The 22,943-nt window shown below is 31.9% G+C and overlaps 1 protein-coding gene across 2 annotated transcripts in view; it reads right to left on the bottom strand.

Moving 5' to 3' along the window:
• LOC124529668 overlaps positions 1-22,943 on the bottom strand; it is a 44,925-nt gene that overhangs the window by 3,793 nt on the left and 18,189 nt on the right. For both annotated transcript variants that reach the window (XM_047103509.1, XM_047103510.1), the window contains exons 2-3: positions 21,791-21,920; positions 1,260-1,365 (exon numbers count right to left, since the gene is read on the bottom strand). In XM_047103509.1, the coding sequence (XP_046959465.1) occupies positions 1,260-1,365; positions 21,791-21,920 (236 nt within the window). The remainder of the gene's footprint in view (positions 1-1,259; positions 1,366-21,790; positions 21,921-22,943) is intronic.

Genomic DNA, 22,943 nt, shown 5'->3' with positions numbered 1-22,943 from the left:
AGTAGATTTTGACTATTAATAAGCACTTCTATACTAAATAAAGATTTTTGTCTTTGACTTTATGCTGTAGCAGTGTAGCATAATACTCCATTATACCTATTTACCTACAACATTTATGAATCCTAAAATCGGTTCAGCTGTTTTGGAGTTGAGTGGCATACATACAAACGGAAGAAATATAATGTTAAGATTAGTTGCACAAAAACAATAGTTGAATTGGTTACAATGAATTGATCAGATTGGTGTCTACGGCCCACTTTGACTGCAAGGCCTTATTGCGTCGTAGGATATATGACCGTTACTTTCATAGTGTCAATTCATTCATTGCACACTTACGATATTAGAATTTAATATAATTATTGTTTTAAAAAAGTTTCTATATCTTTTTTATATTAAAATGCTAAGGGATTAATAACACGCAACAGACTTCTTCGCTGGTAAATTAGTGAACTTGTTCCATATTTGAATTTAATTATTGTAATTTTATTGATAAAACTGTGCTTACTGGTTTCCAGGTCGGAATGAAATATTAGTCGAAAACCGGTTTTATTGAAAAAACAGTCACTCGGTCGTATGACCCATAGGAAAAATATTTTGCCAACTGTTTTAGAATTCCCCACGAAGTCGTCGCGTGAGGTTGTGTGTAGTATCTTTAAAGTACATGACCAATGGATAATGAGGGCCTCCTGGATAATTTCGGACCCTCCAATCATACTCAAGCAAAAACCTAACCTCAGTTAGACTGATAAAAACTACGATCGTTATACCTTCGGGTGGGAGTCCGGGTTTTCGCTATATGCTCCAATAATAGCTTTAGCGGTTATTATACTAACGAATTCCAATATATAGGATACACAGGTACATATATAGCTTCAGTATATCAGCTGATGTATATGAATCACAAAGACAAATAACAATAGACAGACAAATTATTTCAAACTGAGACAAACACCACTTGAACTTTAAAATTTGTTTCCAAATCATCTCGCAATCGACGGAAATAAATCATTTGACACATGCAGGTTGCAGGCCAATCGTGTACACCAACGTCCTGTAGTTAGCGTTGGGGAACATGCTCCATATCTTACACACAAGGACCAGCATTGGAATACTTAAATCCTATTTTCTTTATGTAGCAAATTCATTTAGCAATAATTATACTAGCCTTTACTTTTTTAATTGAAAGGAATTTAATATTGGAATTTGTTGGAGTATTTGGTCAGTATCTCAAGTAATGTAATTTGGAATATTTTACTGACCTGTTCATCGCATCGTCGGAGAGTCCCTTGGTCTCATTGTTCTCATCTGGTATGAAGTAGTCGACGTTGCTGCAGTGAGTTTCTACCGGTGATAGATATATTTCAACTGGAAAGATGAAATTATAAGTTTAGTTCAATATATCTAGAAATTCACATTACATTAAAAAATTCTAACGTCACAACATTCAATAAATTCACCACACACAAACATTGTCTTATCATTTAAAAGTCAATTAAAACCGCATTTTTGTGGCAAACACGCTTCTAATTTAAAAAATTTAAATATGGAATATCATATTCAAAATTCGACCACTAAATGTGGGCCTCGATGTGGTCACTAAATTAAAAATAGTTTTCAGCCTGTGTCATGATAATTAATATAGAATATATTTTTACTATCAACAAACAACAGCTTCGTTATGATCAAATCCTTTCGACCCGAGTTTAAATGCCAACGCATTGAGTCATTAGCTCACCGGTATCCGTCTGCAAGAGACGAGGTGTATACTTTAATACATATACATACAATAATTGACGAACTAGGTATATTATCTCAAAACCGTATCTTTGTATTTGGAAAAAGAGTAACTACCGAGTTTCTTGCCGGTTCTTTTTGGTAGAATCTACTTCCTGAACTGATGGTAGCTTCACTTAATTGTAAAATGACGATTCAAAGTGCTTGTAAAAGCCTACTTGAATAAAGTTTATTTTGATTTTAGAAGTGTCTCCTCAATCATGTTTGAACGGATTGATCGGATTTTAATGTTATTTGGTATGCATAGCTAAATCTTTTAATAATAGTTTAAATTTTCTTTACTGCGGTCTTTCTTATTGTTATTGATCTAAGAGCTTTACAAATTAATTAAGTTCAAGTATCTGTTTGTAATATCGAAATATAAAATAATAGCCTTTTTAGTAAACGTATTTTTTTTAAAGTATATTCATTATATTAGTAGTAAAAAGCTATTATTGGAGTTTTTTCCTCCTTATTTGTTCCAGTTAATCTACGAAACGGTTGGACTGATTTTGACGGGACACAGTTACACATAGATTACAGGTAGAGAATGTTACGCGAAGTAAGTTAGGTTCTTTATATTTAATAAAAATAATTAAATTTCAAAGCATAAAATCTCATGCGTACGAAGAGAACTGCTATTTAAAGATAAATCTTAAGTTCGAATAACCTTTGCATGTACCATATTTCATATAATATTACAGACAGGTGCTTAAACATGACTGCATCGAATGATCTAATACAAGCAGTATTTATCATTGACTGACTGGATTGCCAAGTTAATCCAGTAGAAAATTTCTAGGCTGAGGCCCTAGGTTCAAACTCCGTGTCAGACTAAGTTATTAGCCTTTTTGACAGGTGTTAAATTAATATGAGTTTGCATGTGTGTTAGTGACGCTTATGCTTAAAAACTGTCTTAGTGTGAGTTAAAGATTACCCCAATCATTTTGAAAGATTTAATGTTAGAAAATTCAAGTGAAATAGACTATAGCCCCAAAAACCTAGATATAAAACGATAAAAGATTCTCGGTAAGATTAACGCAATCAGCTATTAACTATTGTTACTTAAAGCTTCCGTTTTCTCAGCGCTTCTTTGCAGCGTGAATGTCTGAGAATAATTGACGTCGTCAACTTCGCGGAAAGATTAATTAAAATGGTAAAGTTTACTACTCGCTTTCCTTTAGCGAAGAGTACCTAATCGAGTCGTACAAGGTTTAGTAAGGTACCGTTTGTAAGCTAAACCAAACCATCATTTCAGTACGAAACTTATAATTGTTATGCGATCAAATAAGAAATACAGGTGTTACAAATTTCATTGTACACGTTTATGTTTACATATAATACCACCGAAATTTGGACGTGTTATATTATGATAATAATAGTCCAATTAAAAGACTACCTAACTAATTTAGAAATACCACAAAACATAGTTATATTTCTCCATATTATGTCCCACGATCGCAACCATGGTTTTTACCGCTATCATTAAGATGTAATGATCGAAAGACATTCCAAGCACAATGTTGAAACTATACAATGTTATATATTTTACTGATCATTTTGCATTAAGAACATTGCTTAATAGAAATATAAATTTTACGTCATAAAATATGATGGAGACAGTTCGAAAAATTAAATGTAACATTCAATGTTTTTCAAAAATTATACCTAGTATAAACTTGGTGGTACTGATAAAATACTTAATATTATCAATTGAATTTATATTCAAAACTGGTATTAACATTACATGCAGTTAAGCCTACCTCAGTTAGGTATCCAATATTCAAAATATTGTTATAAGATCTAACTCATTTTATTTTTGAAGATTTTGTTGTTAATAAAAACTTAAAATTTAATTATACAGTTTATTTCCAAGCAGATAATTAATCATTCTCGTGTAATGTTAAACATGGTGTACAAACGCTAGGAGATACGCCTTTAATTCTGCAAAAACTACATAGAAATATCCAGACCGCAACCAATTGTACGGTCCTATCATACACCCATTAGACAGCAATAAAAGTAATGAAGCATTACTATTTTTTAAATCAAAACACGGATGTAAGTCTAAGCATGCAATACCATGCACTATAAATAAAACTTATACTAGTTATAAATCATTTGCAAACAATTGTACAATGTGCAAACAATTCCACTCAATAAAGAAAGCGCTAGCCGATCAATTGCGGCCAATGATTGGTACCAACAACCAATGGGACGACAAACTTTATCAAACTCAATTATAGATTTAAATCACAGCACTTATTGATATGGCAATGAGTTAATAGATAAGTGACAAACAGCTGGACGAAACCTTTTCTTAAGAAGTGTATGATATTTAATTGACAATGCTGTTTAACTTTAGAATGCCTTCACACGTAGAGATGTTTTCAGTTTGTTGTTTGTCATCGAGATCCAAGTTCAAACAATAATTATACACAAATAAACATGAGACCTGCGTGGTGGAAAAATTAATATTCAAGTTAAAATAATGACTGTCTTGTCTTCGCGATTTCGTTTGTTTTTTTTTTCTATAAATACTGTAAATTATTCTCTTTTGCTTATATTCAAAACCCGTGTTCTGATTTATATTACAGCGACCCGCCCCGGCTTTGCACGGGTGCAATTCTGATACTAAATATACTACAGTTCTAAAATTATCAGTGTCTCTTTACTATATTGTCCGTATATTATATATACAGGGGCTTTTGCTCTCATTTTAAGGGGCTGTCTTTAGGCGTAACGTATAAAAAGCGACCTTTGGAGTCGAAACTTGCATACCAATTTTCATCAAACTCGATTGAATATCTTTCCCGTCAGAGAAAGGTAGACTGACGTATCATCGCATTTATAATATTGGTATTGATGAATTCTAATTACAGGTTAAAATGTTTTCTTATAAATATTTAATAAGAAGTCAGTGTCAAATAATTCTCTAGAAATTAAAACGAATAAACAGGTAATTCTTTAAAGGAAAGCCATATTTGAGGCGTGTTGTCTTTTAAATCATGCAACCTCAAAATTTTCATATGATTAATTTGTGTTTATAATTGGTGAGGAAACCTGCATGTGTTAGAGTAACGTGTTGGAATAAGCCATACAAACCATGAAAAGCCGCTGTTTAACAGTAGAACATTAAATACTAATAACACAAAATAGAGTTAAAAACGAATATATTTTAAAGTTTCACTACTTGTGTACACATAATGATTATGTTTGGTAGTGTTCGATTCCAAAAAAACTTTCCTTCGAAGAAACATTTCGTTATTGACACTCGATCCTGTCAATCAAGAGCTCTGAATACAATGTGAGTGCGACGTCACACCCGAATGGACACAAGGTTGACAACAGTTATCGCCGACTGTTTGTGAATGAATATTCAATTAGCATCAATAATAATAAACGCCAGAGTCATTGTTCTGCCTACATGCACTGGCATGCGGTGGCAGGAATCAATTATGGAGTCACATTACAGGTTATCAAATTTATGTGCAATATGAAACTGCTTGTCTACTTCAAGATTCAGGAGCTAAACAAATTACCTTAATGAAATCTATCCAATCTACTTATATTATAAAAAACGGTAACATGTTTTTGTTTATATGTATGTGTAATATCTGATCTAATACTAAAAGTTTTTTCATTTGGTGCTATGTTAAACTTGAGTGCTAAATATGATATTGAATATATTTATATCATATAAATTTCTTTATGTTAAATATTTCTCGTGCCGTAGCGGGTTACTAGTGTTGAAATAAGAACGTGAGTTGCTTAAACCTGAAATATTATCAAGGATCAAATGGTGAATAAAACGAGTTTATAGCACTGTTCATATAAATTAATGTTATCAGTATAATATAATTGTTACTCTATTCTATAAATGGGTTATATATAGCGCTATTAAGAAATGTTAATTATTTTCAGGGAGTCAGGCAACGTAGAGCAAGTACACACAAAAGATAAATTTATCTTACATTTATTTTAGGACATAATTACCAAATATAACGCAATACAATTTTGACTTTTAATACGACAAATACATCACAGCTACCGCCAAACAGTAATTCTTCGTAGTTTATTTTTAACATTTTGAAGAGTAAATGTAACTAAAGGCACAAAGCAGAGAACAAGGAATGATAAATATTTCATATAGCGCTAATATATATTAGCAGTGATTAGCAGACCACTTAACTTCAGGTGGCCCATCCACTTTCCTATATGATAAAAAACACATATAGAATATCACCACGTCGAATAATCACGAATTTAAGGGGAGACAGTCGAAATGGATTCTACAAACTACCAGATAACGATCGCGAAACTCGATTATAAAATATACAAAAATAATTCTATCGTTTCCATGTATAAAAAATAATAAACAACTTCATGTCAAATTTCTCTAATAAAATTGAGTATTCAATGTTTATTACACGGAAGATAATTATTTACATATTAACATAGAAGCGCGCGAGAAAGTTAGTTTTATATATAAACGGAGAAATTTCATCTCAATCAATGAACTCTAAAGACCTGTTAGATCGTAATCGGTTCAAAATATCATGCACACAGTCATATAATTCCTACACATATATGCTTGCATGTATCGTATTAAATCTAAAGTATCAATTTTATGCCTTGGTCCAAACACAAGCAAAACAGTTATATACATATTTTTTTGAAATTAGAACTCCGATCTGCATTTGAGGAATATGACAAAAATTTTACCTTATGTGCATCAGAAGAGGTTAGTTTCTGACAGATATGTTATACAACAATGACTGTATACTTAAAACACATTTAATAAAATTTTCACGTAATACTTTTATTATCTTTGCCTACAATACTGAAAGAGATGAAATTTAAAAAAAAAATACAACAATTCTGGCACTCATGACATAATATATTCTTAAACAACTATTATCTAACTTAGTGACAAAAAAATAGTCTTAATAAAGTTACCGACGATAATTAAAGAATTAATTCACATTCATAAGACGTTCCGACTTTTAACACTGTCGTATTATTTTAATTTAAAACTATTAAACAATTACCAAATATGGCAACATCGACTTTTTCATTATAATAATCCGAGACCAATTTCACTGATTTTTAACCACTAACGATACCATACTGATTCCATTCGTACGAGTAGAAAAACATATTAGATACAGATAAAGAAAGCATTTGTAACATTTATTCAAAGATTTATAAATCGCTCTAAGTTCAAAACTTGACGTTTTCCAAATATGATTAGTAGCATGCTACAAATGGGTAACCCGGTCCGGCGACATTTCAGATGTCCGTGGGCGTGTTTAGAGAAAGTTGCGAATTCGTACGTCCTTGTGTGCGTGACTGTACAACAAAGCAAGGTGTTAGACGTGCGATGGTTAATCTATTAAAACGTCCTCAGTGCAAATTACTTGCAAGGAATCTTTTAGTCATGACTCTTATGAATATTCTGTGTTTTTCATCAATTGTGAAAACGGTTCCCATCTCCTTTCCCTTCGAGATTTTTTCTTCATATTATTAGAAAACCATGTGTCTTATTGTGTCTTCTGTCTTTATGATTGTGCTGCTCACTTACAAATATGCTGTTTAACCTCACCAATAATTTTTCAGACATACGTACTATAAGATTAAATTACATGATACATATAGATTATTCTTTTTTCTGATATTTTTTGTGTAAAATTATATATTCGCGACGTAAAAGGAAATGTAACAAGAACGTGCAAGACATCAAATTTTTTGCCAAATATGTATCGGCATTCAAACTTCGGAGATGTTGTAAAAACCGCTAGACTAAGACTGCTTATAAGATTAATTTATTATTTTATATGAACTATGTTTTATACAACAAAAAATAAAGGAGGTACGAGATGTGCGTCAGATACAATTAACACGAAGTTGACGTCACCACGAATTCTATAGATATCCGAACCGCAAGAAATATTGAACAAAAGAACATCTCAATTACTCAGCCTTCTAGAGAATCATACATTGCTTTTGAGAAACAGATCGGTCATAAGGTGAAATGAATATATATGGCAAAAGAGAAAGAAATCTACATTAAAAAAAAAAAGTTCACTGAATTCAAGTGACAGAATAATCTGTGATCTTGTTCAAGAAACTTGGCACCCAAATTGGACCCTAAAAAACACCCGCTAACTCTTATAAATTATTACTATATTCTTCTCTCAAGTATCTACTTGGATCCGTGTTAAACGATATGACATGATCATTACTGGTTAGTTTAAATAATTTGAACATTACAAACTGCCCGAGCCTCCGCCCACCTTTCACACGATCGCTAATAAGGAAGCGAGCTAGCATACCACCGGTAAACAAACTCTTCAAACTTATGCAAGAGTTACATAAAATCATAAGTCATTTAAAACAATAGAAAACACGTGAATCTCAAGTAAATATGAAGCTTAATGCAAAACTAATTCCACAGTCATGTCGTAACGCTAAATGTATGCAAATTTGTGAATTACTCGTATGTTATTTTGTTTTAGAATTTCCGTGTTCCGCAGTCATCGTATTTATATACATTGTTAGTTGTTATATATTATATGTTGTTATTTCGTTGTGTCGTGAATTATTTTTCCGTGATGCTTCACTGTTTGTAGGGTAAACAAGAGTTCCGTATGAATAACAATCTAAACATTCATTGAAGTGAGAAATATTACAAACGCATAATTTCGTTGTAATAATACCATGTGTAGACTGTTACAATATACTATAAGTTTACGCTGCCAACCGTGACTCTATTTTCTAATGTGGTAACACCGATGAACAAATAAAATAAAATAAAAAAAATTAAACTAACATTTTATTTAAAATATTCGCTTCACTATTATGCGTAAATGAATAATTGTTGTATAAGTTTCTTAACATAAAAATGTCCGGAAAGAAAATACAATATGGCGGCCGCATGCAACTTTTCCCGCCAAGTATCCATGACTGGTGTCACTTTCACTACACTTTTCCGATGTTTAAAGCACCTGTTGCTAATTGTAAAGACGCATTTGGCATATTGAAGAGAACGAGCTCGGCTATACATGGTGTGAAAAATGTAGTATGTCTGCGATGTTTTCAACGAATTACATTCAAACTCGTGTAAAATATATAATTTTGTTCGGCCGATTAATATTTCGAACAGGAATTTGAATACGGAATTATATAATTTTGAATTTTGTTCATGATTTTACAACCATGAATTACAAAATCCATTAAATATTGCAAAAGTAAGAATCAGAAACAGTAAACCTATTCTGTAAGAACTCGAAACTCACAACAAACCTCGATCGTGAAATATCGTATAATTAGTTATGCGTGATTCTTTACTTTTACACCACACAGCAAATAAATAAATACAACTTGCATTTAGCCTTAATAAAAGAGGCTTTCAATTTTGACGACCTTATCACTACATAGCGATGCCTTCCAGGCAACCAACGGTGTTGGTTAGGATAGCTCATAGAATATGAGGTGGTCGGTCCTGTAATAATAAATAAAATTCTATACACATACACACTGTAATTAAAACACTTAAAGGACATACAGATCATAGCATTTCACCGTCAGTTTTTTACCGTTCACAATCTAGATACGAAGTGAGTTCTTGCAGAATAATACCGTTGGTGCATATTAAGACATGCAACTAGTCATTTGCATTCCTTCGGTAATAAGGCTAATATAATCGCAGAGACGGACTTACATATGGAGATTAAACTTCAGGTTAGGCACGAGTGTGTGAATATCACATCAGGACGGCCATCAGTTTGCATTTAAAGTTACTGACTACCAATAGGAACGCCTGTTATAAGTTATACGTTAATAATCATCAATAATCATCGATTTTTCGATTATTTATTAATTATCTGTAACGAATAAAGTTAGAAGTAAGATTTAAAAAAGGGAAAATCGTTTTTAATGTGATGGCAACTCTGATCAAATATATCTTCAGATAATTATGTGTAGCGTATTGGTTTAAAAACAACTTTTCATTGTGTCTAAGGAAAATATCTGAACAACACGGCACAAATCATATCATTATCTAATTATACGTGTTCTTTTACGAAACGACAAATGAAATTTATTAAACTATGGCTACACACTGATAAGCGTGCGCTTTAACGCTTATCTACACCGTTTTTGTTAATTACAAAGGCACTTCCCTTATTCCTATCAGTACACTGACCTTCATCTGACGATCATCCTTTGAACCAGAACCTTAAGTAAATCCATATACCTACCTGTTTTTAAGTGTATAACATTAGTAGGGGGTATGAGAAACATATTGTGAAAAAGGTCTTGAGCATGAACGTGGAGATGAGAGCTATAGAAGAAGATGATGTGGCTGGAAAGAATGTTACTTCTGAGATGACGTCAGATAGTGAAGTATGGAAGAAGACATGCTGCGTCGACCCCAAGTAAATTGGGCAGAAGGATAAAATAATGATAGTAGATAGGAAATAGTCGTATTTTTATTAATTAAAAATTAATTGAATTTATATAATTCAAAAGGTACTCATCCAAGTTATGACCATTACAATTTAGTCGTATTATATTCTCTAAAAAGCAAGCTTATCTCGACACGCGACAATCGTTATATTTATTATATATTCATATTCAAATATGGCGTATAAATAAACTATTAATAATATACAGTTTTCGTATCTAAATAAGTTTAAATATACAAGTGGAATGTACGCGGTCAAGTAACGGTATTAAAACTACAAGTGCGTGTCTATCACACTATTTGTTCACGAATCACGATGTTCTAATATTTACTAATGAACGTCTCAATTAATGAAGTCGTTTTATCATTAATTGCGTCATTAACAAGACTAGACACGTAGTTTAGATATTCGGACATAATGGTTAAATGATTATTATTATAGATTCTTCCTACATTTAAACATGTTTCTTTATTGATAATGCTAAATCTTCAAATCAAAAATCCCGTGTAAATCAAGATTCAAGAATGAAATAGAGAGAAAGAGAAAAATTTGGTAGATCGCCTGGATTACACCGTTTTGGTCACGGTTAACAACCAGAGCTACCAGAGGCGACAAAGTTACTGAACTGTTTTGTTCGTAAATATTAGAAATTCAAAAGTTTTCGTGGCCGACGTTTCTTCGTCAATCACGCCAGAACGCTTAAACATATTTGGATGAAATTTAACACAGCTATATATCATAGTCTGGAATAGTATTGGGCTCTTTTATTCCTTAACGGTCGTACTCATTCTCACACGAGGGTGGAATCTAATTATGTACCTGAAATAGTTACTGACTCGAAGAAACCCTCAATTTTTAGATTGCTAGATTTTTATTCTACTACTACTAGATTATAATTAGCTTAAGCTTCAAATTGTAATGAATATATGAGAATATTAAATGAAAGTATACACGTTATCTAATAAAATAAATTCTTAAAACATTATCGTTTTCAAATTACAATATTAAATTGATATTGAAGCATCAGAGAGAGTTGCATTTCTCTAATAAAATTTAATATAATGTCATGAAAATAAATTAGTAATAAATAATTCGTGATCGTACAAGTATATGTCATGATGTTGCAATGATCACAATTCAATGTACGATCATTTGAATAACAAATTACAAATACACATACGATGACGAGAATTATGAAGTCATAATTCTCACTACAAACCTTTTGATTAGAAACTTTATAGTTCTTTTGGATATTGGATTATGTCATATTTTGTTTACGTCGTAACAATCTGGTTCTGTTCCAAGGAGTTCTTATAACGAAGTATAGTTTTTCTCTATCACCCTTTATTGCCAGTACCTATTATGAGAAATAAGTGAAAATGTGTGTGATTGACCCATTCCACCATGGAGAAAGGATATAGAATTGAAAAGTTACCGAACAAAAATTCAATTAAAATAAGTGAAATCGACGGTTAACAACTAATGCATAAATAAATATATTATATTAATTAATATGTGCAGAAAAAAAAAAAATCTAACTGGCTATGTAAATATCGCTTGGTCTATTGCCTTCTCTGCTATCGAGAAAAAGTTTTGGAGTTTCCATTGCCAATACCTAGATAAACATGGCATTTTTATCCCACACGATTTCTTTACGATGTTCTCCTTCACCGCCGAGCACGTGAATTATAAAATTTTACAAATGCGTTAACTGACTACTCGTACAAACAAATAATGTGTATAATACTAATAAAAGAGATTGTTTAAAACTAAACGTCCATGCAAGTCGGAGGCCTCACCTATCGCACATCCTAAGTATGAGGCGAACATTCCTTCACGGTACGTCGGTCGGTTACAAAACGCCAGATATGGGTTCAGATTCGCCAGGGCCAGACGCTTGCGAAACTATCGCCACTGCGATTCTTAATAAGTTTTCGTGGACGAACATTTAAACGTACGGCTTTAATGTGGTAAGTTCAATGATTGGGTCATCTTCAAGATTACAATATTGAATTATATGACAACAATAACTTTTTAAATCGTTTTATTATTGAATAATTGAGTACTTACGTGTATTTATTCGTTATATACATATTTAAATATGAAATATTGTATGTATAAAACACACAAAAGGCGATAGTGTGAAAAACACGTAAATAGTAAGACTTGGCACAGACTTGTATTGAACTTTGTCTGTGCAACTTAGTAGCGCAGAAAGTCAGTGCATTGGAAAAGTCTGAGCTTAAAACTATTCGCAGCGGGGTTTGCAACGATACTACTAAGAAAATTGTATTAAAAAAATCTGCATCCTCAAAACTAAATGTCGGAGGCAGTGATAAGCACAGACATTATGTCGATAGACTTTTATACTCAAACTTGTAAGTCTGTACTACAAAAGTCTGTGCTAAGTCTGTGACGTGTGGACCGACCATTCAGTTTTCGAATTTATTAAAAAAATACACGTCCAACCACAGGTATCAACTAACATACCAATAAGCAATAAAGTAAAAAGTACAAACACTAAATGTCTCATTTCTGGTTAAGGCCGAGCTGGCCCTTTTAGGACAAGGTTTTTTTATAGGCAATAGCTTCGACACAATGCCTAAATTGTATCATGGTCATCTGTGAAATCTATTTATGGTTATAGGGGTAATCATATTTTACTATCTTGTGTGGACTTACTCTAATTAATACCTATCGTGTTCTTGAATGGGCAACGTTGCGTCAAATATATTTGCTTTCCAGTAATCATTGTAAACATAATTATCCTTTACTACTGCGGCAAACAGTTTGCATAATTTATTAGCGTGACACGCTGACATCACGAGATTAATTTAATACCACATAATATGATCACAACACGCATTTTTAGAGGATATTACTAATCTAATCCGACCTTGTTGTATACTCAATGCCGTAAATGAGAAAAACTTAAACTTAAAATAATTATATTTTGCACGTCACCAATTATTTATAAGAACATATTTCAATAAAAATAATTTTATATAAAAAAAATATTATAATCATATATTATTAGTATGTCATTAATAAGGCTGAAATTATATTAGTAACAATAATTGAAGGTAATGAAATCGTAAAAGCAAAAAAATACAAAAGAACAAAAACGGATGTTACTTCAAAATCCATCTGAGTATCGAGTAAAATATCAGTACAATTAAATGGATATATTTCATCCGACGACTCGAACTGTTATTATTACCTGACGGATATTTCATTAGATGGTATGTCTTCTTCTTATCTTGAGTTAATCGCATTTAATTCATAACATTTCTCAACTTCCTTTGTTGGCAGTTTCAACTCTATCAGGGTTGATACCACCCATTCATCAAATATTTTACCGCTAAACTGTAACATTTAGTAATCTTGTGTTCTGATTTGAGGATGACTGAGCCAGTATAACTACAGAAAGAAGGGACATAACATTTTTGCTCCTTAGTTTGGAGGAACGACCCCGTGACGCCCGCCGAAGAGATGGAGAGGGTACCACTGGTTACTTAGTGGGTATTCCGGTGTACCGGGGCGTACTTGGAGGCCAGGGCTCTGGGGAGTCCCACATATCTCCCACCTCTACGTGGGGAAACGCGTAACGTGTTTTTCTAGTGAAGATCAGAAAAAAAGTTCTGCCCGCCCATCTAAACTATTTTTTTAAGTATTATTTAAAAAAATATAAGATTTAAACCAGTATCCCAAAATATAAGCACTTTCGAATCGTCATTTTACAATATGTAGGCACTATGTAAACGTGAAGCTTACCGGTTTGGAATGTGGATTCTAGTCGAGAATAACCGGTAAGAAATTTAGCAGTTAATATTTTATACTAATTTCGGTTCGTCTATGTCTGTTAAGACGATGTCAAACAAGTAAAAAGTAGTTATTTCTCTATCACATGTTTGACTATTATCTACCTATTTTATTTGGCTGTACACCAGAAAGTCTGGGTAAGGCCTATACCGATCAACTCTATGGTAATAAAATTAATAATTTAAACAAGACTAATGAGGATGATAATAGGGCTAAGTATATATGTACCAACTCGGTATATTTTGTAGTGAGAGATCAATTGCAGACACAAAAAATAAAGCAAAGAAAACATTGACTATGTGTTATCTCCCAACACACTATTAGTGAGGATGTTCTTATTTCACATATGTATATCATTTATTACTTGATGTCCAGAAATCGTCATTCAAAGTATTTTAAAGTGATTACAACTAGGGCTTTGACTTTAGATATCATATGTGTGTGTGAGTGTTAATCCCCAATTGTGAATGGGTTGGGATATTAATATTGTTAAAAAAAAACCAAATGTATAGCAAATAGATTTGGCAATAAGCTTTTTTTTTCGATTCAAAGAGCGTAATGTGTCGTTCACTTTGGATATTACAAATTTATTTTCATATTAAATTATTAACTGTTTAAGACTATTAACCCTTCCAGTAGTTAATGGTTTTAACAGAATTTAGTCTTTCTTAATGTTAATTTATGTTTTATTCGTACAATAAAGATAATCACAGTATAATTTTAATATTACGCATGAAAATCAAATGATACATATATAAATTCAAACGCGTAAGTAAAAGGGATTATTTTAAATTTGATAGCTTATTTCGCCTCGAAAAGTTGTTTATTTGAAAATGTTAATCGGGCAATTGACCTTATTACTGCTGCTTTACTATTTTAAGCTCTATTCTGTGCTGCATTACGACTTTAACTGTCTGAATGTGTATATTGCTGTCCATTTGACGCCTTTTAAATCACAACGTTAATTGCAGCGCCTATTAAAGTATATTTTAGCTTAAGGAATGCTTAGACTTCAGCGTGTGCTTAGATATAGTATAGTACCTTAATGATGTCTACGTAGGGTACAGCTAATTGTAGGTAATCATACAAAACTGCTTTTTGTTACTTTAGAATAATTGACATTTCACTGTTAGCAGTAGAATGTGATTTACACGAGTTTAGCGATCTGACCGCACTGTTCTACATCATACCACTCCCCCACTTATGTCCCTCGTCCGTTTATTCAATTATCTTGTAATATCCTCGACTGTTCGTCTGTTGTTTGAAAAACTGGTTTAAATTGCAAAGTGTAAGCTCTATTTTATGCACAAAACGCTTGAAATGGACGGTAATAAATGCAAATTTTGAAATTTTATTACTACACTCAGTTTTTACTCAATCTTATATAAATAACATATTGCACTGATTTTGGAATGCAAACTTTCCAAATATAAAAACGAGTAACTTTATTGACTCAACTTAATGGTAGACTATTTGATAAATGTGAGGGGTACCTACCCAAAGGGACTATTTGGTGATTGGGCTTTGTGCAAACAAGTCATGAATAAGTGAATTTCTGCATTGATGCATTTTAAACAGTTTCAATACTTCGAATGATCAAACGTTTCGTTTTGCTAAATATATAACTGAAACGAATGCGTTCTAAATTCTTAACCGTGAATTGTCAGTTTCGTTTGTGAACGATTCGCATGGTATTTCGCTAAACTGAACTGGCAATGAATGGTACGCCGATTATATTAATGCGATATTACTAACTCCTTGGTCTCTCTTAATCTCCTAGCGAGTTGTACGCTGTTTAGACAACGAACTACTAATCTCAGACCAATGAGTCCTTGAATATGAGGCTTGAATATTTTAGAACGTTTTGGGATAATTTTGTGGGCTTATAATCCGAACATTTTCATGGATGTTATCTTATATTCTTATTTATCTCATCTCTACTTAATATGAGCAATATGTGATAGTAATAATGCTGCTCTCACGTAGGACCGGTCCCCACTCGGTTTGTGGAACAAAGATTTCACCTGTGATACTCTGGTACGAAAGACATATTAAGCTAGTGGTCCAGTTGATGCGCTAAGCGCATTGTAATAACGAAACCGACAATAACTAACAACTGCATATATTTCATGACAAACCATCGTTTTTATTACTTTAAATTTTTATATGAAATAAAAGTAAACATAAAAGTATTTTAAATTTTTAATAAGTGTCTCGAAACAAGCAATATTTTGCGTTATAGTATCTGTGAGTGGATGAACAGTCTTAGAGGTTCTCCGATTATCGAGAAAGTAACGCATCGAATGATTAGTAATCGAGAATCACGCCGTATTCGCAGTATTTATGATCATTTTGTAATCGTTCTCAGTAAAACGATCAGTCAAGTTTATTCTTCCCTATTTGTAATCAAATCTCCAACCAGCCTTTTAAAGAATAGAAGAAAGTAACGAACTTAGTAGGTTACATTTGAAAATTACAAGTGAATTAATTTAGAATCAGACAAATAAATAGTAAATCTTCGAAAAGATAGATAGCCTTTTTGTAGGTTTTTCATTTTTTTTTAAATTATCTGAGATTAATAGTACGTTCCATTCAAGTTCGTTGCATGTCTCGGTCGAATTAATTAATGCATTGCAAAGTTGCAACGAATTTGCTGTCTTACTCAACCTGCTCGAGTTGTCGCGAAATCGTATGCTATTCAAGTACTGACTACAAAGTCTATTAACCAAAACAATTTTCATGTTGTAATATTGAAATATGTTTAAATAACCAGTGAAGACTTATTTGTAAATGAATTAAGATTGTACTTGCTGTTGATCGGAATACATGAGATTATATTTATCCAAGTTTCAATATACCTATAAATGTTCTAGTCATCCAATTGTATTTAGAGCTACTAAAGCATGTTGTATTAAACGTCATATTTTATTTTAATTTTTCTTAAAGATGAGAAATTGGAAAAATGCCGAATATGTAGAATGAAGCATTTCCTTTCTGAAACGGAAGTCCCGTGTCTTTATAAATCGAAGTAGAACAGCTAAGAAAAGAGAAAATAAGTACCCATAGACAGTAAACCACAAACCACTTCGTAGTTTATCAAAATATAAACCGCAATAATAAATATAATTTATGAATAAAAATAAAGTACATCAATAATTTCAGCAAATATTTCGATACTAAATATAAAAGCGAGACAAAGAGCTTCAACACATTGAAATGGATTCTCATAAACTTCCTTCCTGCAAATATGCGTATCATGGATCACTTTAGTCAAAAATAGATTACCTCTTAATATTTCTTTTCACCTCCGAAATGAATGCAAAGATAAATTTAAATTGAAGACACGAAGATTCTCGATAGGACTTAAGCCCATCTGCCTTAAGGCATATTGAATTCGAATATTATATATTAACAGCAGTTTAATAAGAGAATTAGCACTGAACTCTTGGTAGTTCCCAACAAATTACTGATCCAAACTCTGAACAAGTTGTAAATTGTAACTCATTAAATCATGTAAAACAACAATACAATACCTGCTCAATTTGAGTTGTGTTTTGGCTGAATTCTATTTAAAAGTTTGGTAACAAGAAACTTATCAATCATCAAAATTGGAAACGAAGGTGTGGGGTCAAGGTCGAAACCTCGGTTCGCGAATAGTGGGCGAAGGTTGTCAGCTATGTTTCCTAGCATTGTTAATCACTATATCCGAATCAATTCTATAGTAATGATTGTATTATGAATGAAAAACAAATTGACACTGTACCATACATTTGTTTTGACTTTGGGCGTCTATTGTACCGTGTCATAATACAATGGCACGTACAAATTCCTAATTTAATGACGACACAAGATACTTATTTCCATAAGCTTATCATAACAACATTAGCATCAGTGACATGTCACGTGGTACAAAATGGCTACTAAAATATAAACTAATAACCTCCAAAATAAAGGAAACAATTTTCAATCGCCTGATAAAACCTTTAAAAAATTATTATTCCGACCTTGATATATAAGTCATATAACTCTAGTCTAAGACATGTGTATGTCTTGGACAAATGTATGTATTATCACTTAGTGTGTAGCCACACGTACTATGTAAGATATTGCCTTGATGAACTTCAAGAGTTAGCGTTAGCACGTAGTTGATAAGTTTGGTTTTCAGGGGTGTCAAACATACGTTTCCTTGCAAACTCATACTTGGGAGTGCATATAAAAGTTCTCTTTAATACCGATTTATTTATTAGTATATATAGAATACTTCAATAATTATTCAGTAAATAATAACTCGGAAGAAACCCTGTGTGTCCAGACCTATCATTTTGACACCATTACATTTGTATAGTTGCGTTTTTATGCGTTATTTTTTCCAGTAGTCACATTACGAAATGTAAAATCAAACTGATAAAATAATTATTTTCAATTGTTTTGTAATACTAAGTTGAGAGTTATGTCACGACTTCGGAGTGATAACGTTTCCGGTTTGTTTTTATCAATAAATGTTGACAGCCCTAGAGATATATTAAATAGTATGTGATAATGTCGTTTTTTCAATGTTGAAGTTCTTTGATGCTGTTGCAACACTACTTTCTGATGTTACTTTATAAATTTCGAAAATCTACAATCTTTATCTATCTATATCTATCTAATCTAAATCTACATTACAAAATCTTTTAGGCTTTTGTCAGTGAACATTTTTTATATAAAGATTAGTGTAAACATTGGATATATGTAGTTATACTTAATCAAATTTCTATTGTTAATAAATCAACTATAAAAATGTGGCGCAAATATCAATGACTTCATAATTGTATTCTATTTTAATTTGTTGTCATAGTCAAAAATATTTTAAATATGTTACCATTTAAGAGAACCGATTGTTTAACTAGTCACGTATCAACACAGCCTAGACCTTCGAATTAATATTATATGCATATCGTCCTAAATACTTGGTCTTGTATCGACACTTGTCGGATAAGGCGTGTCCACGCAAACTGAATATGTGATGAGTAATTATAGCTTTACTTTCGAATCAACCTTCAGTTAACCCAGAGGAAATGTCGGTAACACTGTAGAGGTCGTCAACTGTTTAAAAAAAAACCTTTTAATTACCGCTAAAAATTAAATGGAAGTGGAAGGAAGAACAATTTTATACAATATTAAAAATCATCCGCCAAGGTTTTAAAGAAATTTAAGTGGTTAAATTTTTTAATTTTTAAAGTGGTTAATTATTTAAGTGTATGATTTTTTAAATTGGCAACACTCAAAACAAGGCGTTCACAACAACAAGTATTCACACTTTCATATTTATTTTTAATTTTTAATGCTACAATTATGTGTTTTAGACAACTTTATCTTTACTTTATTATATATGAAAGTGATTATTGCCTTGATGCCTGTATAATAATCAGTTATGATTCCGACGTACCTACATCATACGTCGGAATTGTAGCGTTTAGCTTTAATCAGTTTATAAAGTATTAAAGAGCAAATAGCAAGGTTGACCAATAAGAAAATCCTCTCGTGGAAAGTAAATTTAATCATAATTATGCCGACGATCCATTATCTATTCGTAATGCGTAATTTTCTAGGCTAAAGAGTCAACAGCAGAGCGCAGGTTAAATACTCGCCGAGAATGCCTTTCACACCGGTTTGTGTGGAGAAATTGTACTCGACGCGGAACCTATATTTCTTTAATATTACATATTTTTAATAGAAATTAATTCATTTAATAATCTATACAGAATTTCGGCATATTTTACATATACATAAGCTGATATCAAAAGCAGCCCTTAAATGTTCTACAATATAATGTAGCTGAAATAACGTATATGGAAGTTTCGAAATTATTCTACAAATTCTTCAAATGTTCATTTCCTGTGCAGACAGGAATAAAATAATTACTGGAAAACAATCTTTGTTTAATATCCGCATTAGTTAACAGCTCGTGCAAATGGTACATCGGTACATTAAAGCCAGAAATTTGAAACAAAAGAAAATATTACAAGCATTGATATAAATCATTAGAAGCTGTATATTGCTGAAGACTTCTACAAATGAATGAGTGATTGTTATGTTATCTACATTCAAAATCAACGAACAAATCGAACCGAACGATAAAATTGAACCAGTACACACGCAATTATATTTAAATGATTAATAAAAAACTAAAGTACAAAATTTAGAACACTTTTTCAATTAACAAATGCACGGAGAAAAGAACATAGCGAAAATAATAGTCATGATGATTTAAAAACGCGATTCTATGTGCAGTTAAACACCTGTCTTAGTGTACCGTACACTACTTCCAGCGGACGTAGTTTTATGGACAGACTAATTTAGTCGCTATGTCTATAACAGTTAGCGCTGTATTCGCTTAGCTTTGATATACTTTGCGCTCCAATAGGCTCTAATCATTACCATGAAAGTGTGTGTAATTAGGATAAATACAATGATTAACACTGTGTACTCAATGTAGTAGCGAGTATTATAACGTCTGATATAGTACGGATGTTTTTACGATATTAATAACAATCTTAAAAGGCAAAAGTAGACTTCTGTTAAGAAGAATAATATTCTGCTTATTTATCAATGTGCTTTATAAATACCATATAGATAAAATGTAACTGTTACAATAATTATGTTGAATGATTTGCAATAATGGTATTCAATTAAAAGTGAAAAAAATACCAGCCAGTAAATGTCCAGGTGTGGAGTAAATGCCTTCGCTTCGGTTGGGGAGAAGGTTTGAAGATTATTGCAATATACAGAATAAATAGGGGCAGATTAATTTATGAAGGTCTCCCAATTACTACTATTGTAGTCCGTCTGTATTTGAACTGTAATTTCTAGTTGGAAATAGTGCTTTAACCACTGAAACATTTCAGCTGATCAATGACTTTTTTATTATATATCAATTCAATTTTATATTAATTTTTTTTTGTTAAGTTAATGTACTGTTACTTAACGATCGACAGTTATTTAAAAATACTAATTATTTACTAAGAATCTGTAATGAAACGAATTGCATGTTCTAGAAATAAAGCAAGTTCGTAATATGTGGCAAGTTAATTTGATAGTTATGTGTAACATGTTAACAAATAAATATTTACAGTGAACCAATATTTAATAATAATAATGAGCCTCTTTCGACTTAATTCATAATACTGAAGGTGAACCTCTTTTGCGTGATAGAATTCGAGTGCAATGTCTTATATGAAACGTTTGAAGAACCAGCGTTGAGGTGAAATGAACGTAGAAAATGCAAGCGAGTCTGCATAAACCAAATAATTGTATGTTTGAGGTTTTATGTTTCTTTAGGGTAATCGATACACTTTTGAAATTTTGCTTTACTAAAAACTATCGCATCAGTTTGATTTGCATAGTTTTTTATATTAAAAGCCAAAAAATAATAAACTAAAAACTTAAAGTATCGGCTATCCAAGAGGTTATGTCGGTTGGTTAGCCGTAGGCCTTGATAACAACGGTTTTTAAAGCTTGTTATAAAAGGCACTTATTGTGAAATCGCTTACCACCCCACCGATTTCGTTCTGAGCCGAGGTGCAATCTCATAGGAGATACCCTCAGGACGAACTTTAAATGTAATCTCGAACCCCGCGCTCAACCTCAGGGCAGGGGATATTAGTTCTCGTCCGAAAGACCGGTGACGCTGTAAAGGCCAGTAGGGCCAACAGCAATACTACACACATAAAAAAAAACTGGCTTACCTGTAGGAGGTCGTTCCTTGGGGTAACAGATACGGAACAGTCCCCTCGTCCTCGTGTAGAAATAGTATTTGCTGTTTAAACTCTCTAGTATGGCTTGCGAGTTCACATCCGTGTGATCGGTCACATAGGTCTGCAACAAAAGAAAATAATATATATTACTTATTTTACAATTGTAAAAGAGGTATGTTTATACTAGTTAAAACCGGTTTATCAATTATGAGATAGAAGGATTTTTTGCACCAAAATCAATGGTTTTTCACAATCGTAGTAGATCGTAGATTGCGAAGTTCCATCCGCTAAGCTTCGATACTATAACTACATATATCTATATATATTTATGGATACCTAATTAATCAAACAGACAACCAATTTAAAAGACAATCCATGAAACGCAGAGAGAATTCTTCACAACAATACTTCTATTGTCCTAAATAATATACGAGATTATTCGTAATATTTAACGTTTTTAATCAAAATGTTGATTTCGAAAATATAATTATTTATTATTTAACTTATTCTTAAATACTGACTAAGTGTTCTTTTGCTTCTTATCAGTTGTATGAGACATATTTCTCGGTATGTTTTTATGTAATGAAGGTAATTATTTCCATTCAAATGATTTTTCGTAACAAAAAATCAGCTAACCAAAAGATTACATCCATATTTTAAAATTAAATTTATTATAATAATGACATCACTTCAAATGATACACTAAATACTAGTGCCATATTTGGACTTTGCACGCGTATTATTTTAATTCAAAGAATTTCTCATTATTTTTACAATAATATTTTAACGTATATTACTGGGTATATTTTTTATACTGAAGGATTTGAATATGGTTAAGTATAAACACTGATCAAAAGCGGTTTAAAACGTGAAAAAATGGTCTTTTATTTTTGTCGGCGAGATGATCTTCTAAGGATAACTCTACAAAGAAACCGGTCTCATTCCTGAGCATCACTCAAGGGTGGAGATAATTGATTAATACAAGATCAACCTGCTCTCTGTAGGGTAAGGTAAGTTTCTGATCGTCTTCAAATTTTTGTCATAAACAAGTAAATAATATACCAATAATTATTTTATTTATTATAAAATCACATATTTCATTAAAACTATTACATAATTCCTAGTATAGTATTTTATCGGCGTT

The sequence above is a fragment of the Vanessa cardui genome, chromosome 5, assembly GCF_905220365.1.
Source record: "Vanessa cardui chromosome 5, ilVanCard2.1, whole genome shotgun sequence".
Taxonomy (NCBI): Eukaryota; Metazoa; Arthropoda; class Insecta; order Lepidoptera; family Nymphalidae; genus Vanessa; species Vanessa cardui.
This window is presented reverse-complemented; position numbering and strand designations above follow the sequence as displayed.